Source organism: Rhinopithecus bieti, unplaced genomic scaffold, assembly GCF_001698545.2.
Source record: "Rhinopithecus bieti isolate Rb0 unplaced genomic scaffold, ASM169854v2 scaffold_9899, whole genome shotgun sequence".
NCBI classification, from domain to species: domain Eukaryota; kingdom Metazoa; phylum Chordata; class Mammalia; order Primates; family Cercopithecidae; genus Rhinopithecus; species Rhinopithecus bieti.
The window spans coordinates 2699269-2710382 of record NW_016806979.1 but is presented as its reverse complement, the minus strand read 5'-3'; the positions used below and the strand labels follow the sequence as shown (position 1 = coordinate 2710382).

The following is an 11114-nucleotide window of genomic DNA, read 5'->3' as shown; positions in this document are numbered from 1 at the left end:
GCTCACTGCAAGCTCCGCCTCCCGGGTTTACGCCATTCTCCTGCCTCAGCCTCCCGAGTAGCTGGGACTACAGGCGCCGCCACCTCGCCCGGCTAATTTTTGTATTTTTAGTAGAGACAGGGTTTCACAGTGTTAGTCAGGATGGTCTCGATCTCCTGACCTCGTGATCCGCCCGTCTCGGCCTCCCAAAGTGCTGGGATTACAGGCGTGAGCCACCGCGCCCGGCTAAAATTTTTTTTTAAATTTGCATTTGCTGGGGGATCGCTTTCACCTCTTTTAGATTCTTCTTTTTGGTATTTATGTCCACATTTCCAAATAACATGCTTAAATGTCTCCTTGATTTTTCCGGCATCAGCACCAGCTGCTGACGCCCGCTGCGGAAGATGAGGGCTTAGAGCCACGCGTTTCTGGCCTGTGCCCTGCACACATCACCTTTTCACCTCCTGTTGCTCCGTTTTCGCACAGCGGAGTCGCATCATTGTTTGGGGTTAAATCATCAGGGCCCATACGGATCAGAAGTGAACCACGAAAGAAACCGTGATCCTTTTCCACGTTTTGCACAAACTCTGTTTTCCGCAGAATTACATTTCCTGTCAAATGCCGTTTTCATCGTGTTAATCATATGCTGTTTTCATTGTATTCATTTCTAATTCATCCTAATCTCCGCCAAGTGTCTGAATTTCCTTGAAGATCATTGGTTTGACCTTTGAGAAGGAACCTGCCAACCCAGGGCTGCAGACGTAGGGTGGAGTCTCCCTCTACCTCCTAGGGAGACTTCGCCTCAGGCCTGGGTTAGACGGGTTCCCGCGCCCGCCCTCCACGCGCTCTTGCTTCCTCTGTTGGCAGAGCACACCCTCACTGGCTTCCTGAGAAAAGGGGGTGTAAGAGGTTAAACCCTCGAATCCTTGCATGCCTAAAGATGTCTGTCCTCGGCCGGGCGCGGTGGCTCACGCCTGTAATCCCAGCACTCTGGGAGGCTGAGGCTGGTGGATCACGAGGTCAGGAGATCGAGACCATCCTGGCTAACACGGTGAAACCCCGTCTCTACTAAAAACACAAAAAAAATTAGCTGGGCGAGGTGGCGGGCGCCTGTAGTCCCAGCTATGTGGGAGGCTGAGGCAGGAGAATGGTGTGAACCCGGGAGGCGGAGCGTGCAGTGAGCCAAGCCCAGATCGCGCCACTACACTCCAGCCTGGGAGATACAGCCAGACTCCGTCTCAGAAAAAAAAAAAAAGATGTCTGTCGTCTTCCTTAGGTCAGTCACTCGGCTAAGGTCTAGAATTACAGACTGGAAGTCATTTTCCTTCTGAAGTTTCAATGTGCTGTGCCGTCACTGCGTCCACAGCGTGGCTATGTATGGAGAAGCCCAATGCGGTGCCCATTACACATCCTTCGTGTGTGACCTGTTTTCTCTTTCTTGAAGCTCTTGAACTCTTTCTGTTACTCATATTCTGAAATAATAACGTGTCTGGGCCTGGATCTGTGTTCCGTCGAGGCTGGGTCTGTTGGCTCCCACCTGTAATCTCAGCACTTTGGCAGGCCAAGGCAGGAGGATTGCTTGAGCCCAGGAGTTTGAGACCAGCCTGGGCAAGGTCTTGACCAGCAAGACCCCATCTCTAAAAAAAAAAAAAAAATTTAGCCAGACACAGTGGCGCATGCCTGTAGTCCCAACTACTCGGGAGGCTGAGGCAGGAGGATCATTTGAACCTGGGAGGTCAAGGCTGCGGTGAGCCAAAATCATGCCACTACACTCCAGCTTGGGTGACAGAGTGGGCCTCTATCCCCAAAAAATAAAATATTTTCAGTCCCCTCTATTGGGTATTAATAGGTAGGCCTTTCAAATCTAGACGTCAAAATCCTTGAGTTCTGGGAAATTCCTTTGAATGATTTAATTTTTTCTTCTCTTGCTGGAATTCCTGTTAATTGGATACAGGACCTCCTGGATGGTCATCTAACTCATCATTTTTCTCTCCAGTTTTCCATCTGTTTTTCGCTCTGGTCTTGAGAGATTTATTCAGAACCAAACTTTCTGCTAACATTTTCATGTCATCTTTCCTGTATATATATTTAATGTAAAGGAATTCTTTTTCTCAGAATGATCCTTTTTAAATTCTATCCTGCTCTTGTTCACGTTGCAGTATCTTCCCTTCTGGGTTATTCACAGTTTTGTTTTGGAGGTTTTGCTTTTCCTTGCATCATGTGCTGCTTCCTCCAGGTTCCTTTCACTTATTGATTTATTTTGATTTTCCTCCTATGTCTGGACATTCTTGTTTGTCTATAAGAGAAAGCCCTCAAAAGTGGGTTGGCCCTCTGTGGGGTGCTGCCGTGGGGTGCCGTGGTTCGGCCTGGAAGTTGGCCTGTCTCTTGAGGTCTTCTGTCTCCTGTCTGGAGGGTGTGGGCCTGGCTGCCAGGTTTCTGGGAGTCAAGAGAGAGAAGCGGGCTGGCGGACCTCAGCATCCTATGTGCAGTCCTCCCGTGGCCTGCGTTCTCAGTGTGGCTCTCCGCCACCTCCCTCTGTCCCCTGTGCTTCACGCCCCTCCTCCACCTCCCTCTGTCCCCTGTGCTTCACGCCCCTCCTCCACCTCCCTCTGTCCCCTGTGCTTCACGCCCCCTCCGCCACCTCCCTCTGTCCCCTGTGCTTCACGCCCCTCCTCCACCTCCCTCTGTCCCCTGTGCTTCACGCCCCTCCTCCACCTCCCTCTGTCCCCTGTGCTTCACGCCCCTCCTCCACCTCCCTCTGTCCCCTGTGCTTCACGCCCCTCCTCCTTACCCCAAGATTGGATAATTGATGCCTTCTGCTAGCTTCCTGAGAAAGGGGATGTGTCTAGAAATGCCCTTTTTCTGACATGTATCTGTGGCCTCCAGTCCACACGCCCCTCTGCATTATCCTTTCTAGACAATAAAGCATCTGTTGGCTGCTGGGATGAAGGAGGGGGTCCACCTGCTGTGTCAGGGCGTTGGGGTGACAGTGTGCTGGATGGACCATGTCTTTTTTTCTCTTTTTTGAGATAGTCTTGCCCTGTTGTCCAGGCTGGAGTACAGTGGCGCAGTCTCGGCTCACTTGCAACCTCCGCTTCCTGGGTTCAAGTGATTTTTGTGTCTCAGCCTCCCTAGTAGCTGGGATTACAGGCATCCACCACCATGTCCGGCTAATTTTTTGTATTTTTAGTGGAGATGGGATTTTACCATGTTGGCCAGGCTGGTCTCGAACTCCTGGCCTCAAGTTATCCACCCACCTCAGCCTCCCAAAGTGCTAGGATTATAGGCGTGAGCCACTGTGCCCGGCCTGGACCGTGTCTTAAACAGACTTTGAACCCAGTCTTCCTTGTTTCATCACCACCTCCCAGTTTGCAGTGACCTGCACAACGTGTGTCTGCTTTTTGGGAATCCTGTGACATAAAACGCTCAGCTCTCAGCGTTGCCCACTGTGACCCCAGGACGCCATGTTGTCAGGCCTCATATGTCATTTACCACTGGTGCAGCTTGTTTTCAACTTCTAAAATGTTGTTCCTATTATCCTGTTCACTACTCCTCCTGTCCTTGTCAGTCTGACTTCTTATTTTTTTTATTTTTTTCTGAGATGGAGTCTCACTCTGTCACCCAGGCTGGAGTGCAGTGGCGCAATCTCGGCTCACTGCAACCTCTGCCTCCCAGGTTCAAGTGATTCTCCTGCCTCAGCCTCCTGAGTAGCTGGGATTAGAGGTGCACTCCACCACACCTGGCTAATTTTTGTATTTTTAGTAGAGACTCGGTTTCGCCACGGTGGCTAGGCTGGTCATGAACTCCTGACCTCAGGTGATCCTCCTGCCTCAGCGTCCCAACATGCTGGGATTACAGGTGTGAGCCACTGCGCCCAACTAGTTTATGACTTTTTAAATACAATTTATATTCTGTCATCGGAGTGGGGTTTGGCAAAGAGAGTAAATAGATGTGTGTTTTCACATTGCCATCTTTATCCAGAAGTTATGATGCTTTCTTTATCGTGAATATTGGTTAACAAGGCCAAGCAGGGAGGGAAAGACCTGTGAATTCTTCCCAAGAAAGAAATCCTAGCAGCTGTGTGCTCTTGAGTTCACTCAGAGAAGTGAGGAGAGTAAGTCTTAGGAAGGTGAAATCAAATGGAATCATGATTAGAGCTTTGACTTCTGACATTTTCTTTTGGTTTCTAAAGTGGACTTTGGAGAGCTTGCAAGAAGACACTCACAAGACCTCAGCAGTAAAAGATTAGACGAAGCCGTGACAGTGAGACTGCCCACCTCCTCGAACTCAGAGAGGGAAACGCATTACCACCTGAGCCCCCAGGTCCGAGAAATGGCTGGGACGATAGACTTGCTCAGAGACAGCCACATCTTCCAGATCTTTTGGCGGAAAGCCGCAGAGCCGCTGAGTGAGCCTCGGGAAGAACAGGAAGCTGCAGAGTTGCTGAGCGAGCCCGACGAAGAATCAGAAAGGCACATCCTTGAGCTTGAAGAGGTGTATGACTATTTGTATCAGCCTTCTTACAGAAAGTTCATTAAACTGTACCGGGATCTAAAGTCAGGAAAGGTCACCCTTGCAGAGATTGATGTCATCTTCAAGGACTTTGTGAATAAATACACGGACCTGGTTTCAGAACTTAAGATCATGTGCACTGTGGACCACCAGGGCCCACGTGATTGGATCCAGGAGCGAGTCGAACAGATCAAGGAATACCATCACCTGCACCAGGCTGTCCACGCAGCCAAGGTCATCTTGCAGGTCAAAGAGAGCTTGGGACTGACCGGTGACTTCAGTGTTCTCAGCACTTTACTAAATTTTGTAAGTTACTTGCTAGGGACTGTGGGGGTTTGGAGGGGCCTCCTGCCTCAGGCCCTTCAGGAAGCTTGGGCTTTGTGGCTTTGAAAAGCGGGTGGACGACTTAGAGCTTCCGTCAGGGGTTCCTGTGTGTGTGGTACTTGAGGCCTGAATATCCCAAGGGCTTTGTTTTTACCTTTGTTTATAAATAAACTCCCTACCTTAGCCAGAGGGACTTTTCTTGGGTCAGTATGAAGATCAAGAACTCAGGAAAGGGCAACATTCCTCTTTTCATAACCAGGCATTTGTAAAGGGTCATAGGCTCTCTTCAGGTTACAGAAGCCAAAAAGAAAAACGCTGTCGACTGCCCAGCTGCATCTCCCAGTTCCACCCAAAAGCCGTAAATCAGTTGTTTCTGTTAGAGTCTTTTTTTTTTTTTTTGGAGATGGAGTCTCGCTCTGTCTCCCAGGCTGGAGTGCAGTGGCCGGATCTCAGCTCACTGCAAGCTCCGCCTCCCGGGTTCACGCCATTCTCCTGCCTCAGCCTCCCGAGTAGCTGGGACTACAGGCACCTGCCACCTCGCCTGGCTCGTTTTTTGCATTTTTTTTTTTAGTAGAGACGGAGTTTCACCGGGTTAGCCAGGATGGTCTCGATCTCCTGACCTTGTGATCCGCCCGCCTCGGCCTCCCCAAGTGCTGGGATTACAGGCTTGAGCCACCGCGCCTGGCCTCTGTTAGAGTCTTATAAGAGGTGAGTCTTTTCCTTCTTTTTTTTATTTTTTATTTTTTTTTGAGACAGAGTCTCGCTCTGTCCCCCAGGCTGGAGTGCAGTGGCGCGATCTCAGCTCACTGCAAGCTCTGCCTCCTGGGTTCACGCCATTCTCTTGCCTCTGCCTTCTGAGTAGCTGGGGCCACAGGCGCCCGCCACCTCGCCAGGCTAATTTTTTTGGTATTTTTTTTTTTTTAGTAGAGACGGGGTTTCACCGTGTTAGCCAGGATGGTCTCGGTCTCCTGACCTCGTGATCCGCCCGCCTCGGCCTCCCAAAGTGCTGGGATTACAGGTGTGAGCCACCGCACCCAGCTGAGTCTTTTGCTGCTTGTGTTTTTAGGTAGAATGAGATAGCGATTAGAATTTAGCATAAAAGCTGGAATCACAGCCGGGCACAGTGGCTCACGCCTGTAATCCAGCACTTTGGGAGGCTGAGGTGGGCAGATCACCTGAGGTCAGGAGTTTGAGACCAGCCTGACCAACATGGTGAAACCCCGTCTCTACTAAAAATACAAAAATTAGCCGGGCGTGGTGTCAGGCGCCTGTAATCTCAGCTACTTGGAAAGGCTGAGGCAGGACAATCGCTTGAACCGGGGAGGCAGAGGTTGCAGTGAGCCGAGATGGTGCCATTGCCCTCCAGCCTGGACGACAGAGCGAGACTCCATCTCAAAAAAAAAAAAAAAAAAAAAATCTGGAATCACACCCATTTACACTTGAACCCTACCTAGTGCATGTCCTTGAGGAAGCAGCTGCTCTGGGCCTTTATTGATAAAGCAGAAAAAGCAACAGTAGTTACCTGGCGGGGTTATGTGAGGAACTGATTTTACAGTCCACATAAAATGCTAAGTGGAATGTCAGGTTCCCAGGACTCATAGTTACTCTTGATGAGGGAGAAACAGCCGTGGGGGTCAGATCATCCAATTCAAGTGTAAGAGCTCGTGTGCCTGTTGTCACAGCAGTGGCAAGTCTAGGCATTGAGGGAGGGTGGGGCTGCTGTGATGGTCGGTGCTTGCAGCTCACAGATTCTGGGGTTCTGGTTCATGAGTTCCAGTCCACAGTAGAGCTTTTTCTTGCAGACTGATGACTTTGACAATTTTCGCCATGAAACCCTGGACCAAATCAACCAGGAGCTCATCCAGGCCAAAAAGCTGCTCCAGGACATCAGCGAGGCCCGGTGCGAGGGGCTGAAGGCTCTGTCCCTGAGGAAGGAGTTCATTCGCTGGGTCCGGGAGGCTCTTGGAGGTAAAATCAGCCTTTGGGGTTGCCTGGAAGTCTGGAGAAAGTTTTCAGATGGCGCACTGTGTGGCGTTCCTAAACTCTTCGGAAATACCTCCCTTTGGCCAAGGGCTATGTGAAGGCCAGAAAGACGTTGCCTGCATGCTTTAGGGAGATGGGCATTGCTCACAGAGTTCACATCGGTACAGTATCTCCTTGTGCTGGTGTAAAAGCCACTCACCTGGCCACACCCCGCCACTTCGGATGCTGTAAATGACTCAGGTTCCTTTTCCTTAAAATCTTGCCTCCCTTCAGCTTTTTCTTCCAGTAGATTTTTTACTGGAGGACAAGGGGAGCTCCTGCCCACAGAAGAGTTTTTTTTTTTTTTTTTTTGAGACGGAGTCTCGCTCTGTCGTCCAGGCTGGAGTGCAGTGGCATGATCTCAGCTCACTGTAACCTCCACCTCCCGAGTTCACACCATTCTCCCGTCTCAGCCTCCCAAGTAGCTGGGACTACAGGCGTCCGCCATCACGCTCGGCTAATTTTTTGTATTTTTAGTAGAGACAGGGTTTCACTGTGTTAGCCAGGATGGTCTCGATCTCCTGACCTTGTAATCTGCCTGCCTCGGCCTCCCAAAGTGCTGGGATTACGAGCATGAGCCACTGCGCCCGGCCTTTTTTTTTTTTTTTTTTTTTTGAGATGGAGTTTCGCTCTTGTTGCCCAGAATGGAGTTCAGTGGTGCGATCTCGGCTCATGCAACCTCCACCTCCTGGATTCAAGCGATTTTCCTGTCTCAGCCTCCTGAGTAGCTGGGATTACAGGCGCCTGCCACAACACCCAGCTAATTTTTTGTATTTTTAGTAGAGATGGGGTTTCACCGTGTTGGCCAGGCTGATCTCGAACTCCTGACCTGAGGTGATCCACCCATCTCGGCCTCCCAAAGTGCAGGTGTGAGCCACCGCGCCCGGTCCCACAGATTTTTCTCACAGTCTCTCCGTCGAGGCTGTGCATTTCTTGGCAGCCTCTTCAGTTCTGTGGCTCAGATGTTGGCGGAGGAGAGAGGAAGAGGCAGAGGAGGCAGGAGGGACATAGGCGGCAGTGCAGGTGTGCTGGGGGGTCTGGGGGCCACCATCTGCTGGATTGCAGGCTCTGGTTCTCTTGGGAGAGCTGCCGCTTTCAACGGTGGACTCTTTGGTCCACGCTGATGCACATCCTTCAATTAGTGATTTATCTGAGGGGAATGATCTGAGTGTTTCATAGTTAATTGTGAACATGTTATTTACAGCTGAGCCTTGGTTTCTTTTTGTTTAAATGGTACTGTTGTGTGGATTGAAGGAAACGGTACACAAAAAGCGCAGTACAGTGCCTGGGACACTGAAGTTGCTGAGGAACGGCGAGATTGTTTAGTGGTATTAACAAACACTAGAGGCTGGGCGTGGTGGCTAACACCTGTAATCCCAGCACTTTGGGAGGCCAAGGCGGGTGAATCACCTGAGGTCAGGAGTTGGAGACCAGGCTGACCAACACAGCGAAACCCTGTCTCTACTAAAAATACAAAAAATTAGCCAGGCGTGGTGGTGGGCGCCCGTCATCCCAGCTACACGGGAGGCTAAGGCAGGAAAATCACTTGAACCTGGAAGGCAGAGGTTGCAGTGAGCTGAGATCGTGTCACTACACTCCAGCCTGGGTGACAGAGTGAGACTCTGTCTCAAAAACAAAAAACAAAAAACACTACAAAAGATTAGGTGTTCTGGACTCTTACTGAAAGCAGAAAGTGGACAGAACCTTAAAAATTTATGAAATATCCATTTCAGCTTCAGTAAGGATTACTGCCCAAGACTGAGTCTTGTGCTATCACGGAATAGTCCCACGCTGACCTCCCCTCTTCTCTTCCCCAGGCATCAACGAGCTGAAGGTGTTTGTGGACCTGGCCTCCATCTCAGCGGGGGAGAATGACATTGACGTGGACCGGGTGGCCTGCTTCCATGACGCCGTGCAGGGCTACGCATCCCTGCTGTTTAAGCAGAACCCCAGGGTGGACTTCGATGCATTCATGAAGCATCTGAAAAAACTGTGGAAGGCTCTGGACAATGACCAGTACCTGCCCAGGAAACTGGTGAGTCTTATTCTGGCTCTAATGCAGATTACATTGAATACAGCGTGGCTTAGCAACATTAGGGGAGTGACTGCAAACGGTGGTACACCTGGGTGGTAGGTTTGTACACAGCCATTTTCAATGATATTTGAAAAGCTTTTCTTCCTAAATGGAAATTCACCATCTTGTTACTTAGAAAGCAGGATACAAAATTACATGACACATAGTAATCTCTAAGGTGCAAAACACACGTGGAAAAAAGACAGAAAGGAAATATGCTGACATGTTGCCAGGAGTTTTCTCTGAATGGTTGTAATTGTCATTTTATTCTGTTACTTTTTGTTATTTTCTATAATTGATATAATATTTTATCAGAAAAAAGTAAACATTTACAATTAGCCCGGCGTGATGGTGTGCACCTGTAATCCTAGCTACTCTGGAGGCTGAGACAGGAGAATTGCTTGAACCTGGAGGCGGAGATAGCAGTGAGCTGAGATCGCACCCCTGCACTCCAGCCTGAGCGACAAAGTGAGACTCTGTCTCAAAAAACAAGAAAAAGAAAGAAAAAAGTAAACATTTAAATTTAAGTAAACTACCTGTAGCAGGGTCTGAATTGACTTATGCAGCTTAACTAGATACCTGGGCCAGCCTCGGGACGGCTGCTGTGCACGTGGGTGGAGGAAAAAGTGTCATATGGAAGGGCAGGTAAAGCTGTCTTCATTTTTCTGCTAGAAACTCAGGAGAGTTTCCAAACAAAACCCTCTGTTGTCGTTTTTCCTGAGCTCCTCTTACTGTAATTGGGGGCCACAGAAGGACACTGAGGACTTGGGACTCCCACAGCCATTGCTTCCAGCGTCACTCCCTGAGGGCTCTCTGCACTGGGAACCTAGCAGAATGATGGCGTCTGGTGGAGAGGCATGCGGGCAGCTGCTCATTCCCTTCTACTCCTCCACAAATATAAGCCAAGTGCCCCCACGTGCCAGCCAGGACACCAGGCACTAGAGGAAATGTGGGTGAACAGCGAGTACAAAGCAGCACTGAGTGACACATCACGTTGTCAGGATGGCACCTGGTCCAGCCGGGGCGCTGGGTGGGCGAGTGCATCCTGAGCCCTTGGGAAGCGTGGGGAGAAGGCTGTGCAGTGAGGCAGAGGCGGGAGGCCGACCGCAGGAGGGAGAGGGGCAAGAGGCTGTCTCCAACTGTGGCCCGTGTTCTCTCCTTTTGTCCCCACAGTGTGACTCTGCCAGGAACTTGGAGTGGCTGAAGACTGTGAAGGAGAGTCATGGGTCTGTGGAACTCTCATCCCTGACCCTGGCCACGGCCATCAACCAAAGAGGCATCTATGTGATCCACGTACCCAAAGGTGGCCAAAAGGTGAGCGGTCCCCAACCCTCGGTGCAGCTGCGGCCTGTCTGCAGGCTGCTGCCAGTCCAGGGCCTCTGCCCCCAGGAAAGTGACTTCTCACCTGTGCTCTTCACAGATTTCCCCAGACACGGTTCTGCACTTGCTCCTTCCTGGGAGCCCTGGCAGCCATGAGGAGCCACGGAAGTACTCTTTAGAGGAGCTGAAGGAGCTTTTGAACAAGTTGATGCTGATGTCTGGCAAGAAGGATCATAACAACACGGAAGTGGAGACGTTTTCAGAGGTGAGGGCGCATCTTTGCAGCAGCGCTAAGCTGGTGGCGTCATCTCATCCGTGAGGGCTGAGTACCCCCAAGAAAACGGAAAGGGTTTGACTTGGGATTTGCCTGATAAGAAGGGCTCTGCTCTTAGGCCCACGGAGAGTAGAGTTGGCACATTTGTAGGGTGCATGGAGCTCCAGTCTGTGGCGCCAGAGAGAGGTCTTAAGGCGGGCAGGACCCTGGGTTAGTCCCTCCTTATGACCTGTAGGATGAACACTGCAAGCTGGCAGCCTGTCCACTGCGCTGAGAAGGAGCTCGGTCACCCAGCAGATAGCACTTAGACACTTGAATTGCCTCTCTCGCTCTGTAAATCGGCAAGAATCCAAATAACTGGCCAGGCGCGGTGGCTCAAGCCTGTAATCCCAGCACTTTGGGAGGCCGAGACGGGCGGATCATGAGGTCAGGAGATCCAGACCATTCCTGGCTAACATGGTGAAACCCCGTCTCTACTAAAAAATACAAAAATCTAGCCAGGCGAGGTGGCTGGCGCCTGTAGCCCCAGCTACTTGGGAGGCTGAGGCAGGAGAATGGCGTAAACCCGGGAGGCGGAGCTTACAGTGAGCTGAGATCCGGCCACTGCAC

At 50.7% G+C, this 11114-nt stretch overlaps 1 protein-coding gene across 2 annotated transcripts in view; it reads left to right on the top strand.

Annotated features, from left to right (window-relative positions):
• RNF213 (ring finger protein 213) overlaps nucleotides 1-11114 on the top strand; it is a 147871-nt gene that overhangs the window by 72848 nt on the left and 63909 nt on the right. For both annotated transcript variants that reach the window (XM_017879305.1, XM_017879306.1), the window contains 5 exons: nucleotides 4172-4797; nucleotides 6618-6783; nucleotides 8655-8872; nucleotides 10085-10225; nucleotides 10332-10496. In XM_017879305.1, the coding sequence (XP_017734794.1) occupies nucleotides 4172-4797; nucleotides 6618-6783; nucleotides 8655-8872; nucleotides 10085-10225; nucleotides 10332-10496 (1316 nt within the window). The remainder of the gene's footprint in view (nucleotides 1-4171; nucleotides 4798-6617; nucleotides 6784-8654; nucleotides 8873-10084; nucleotides 10226-10331; nucleotides 10497-11114) is intronic.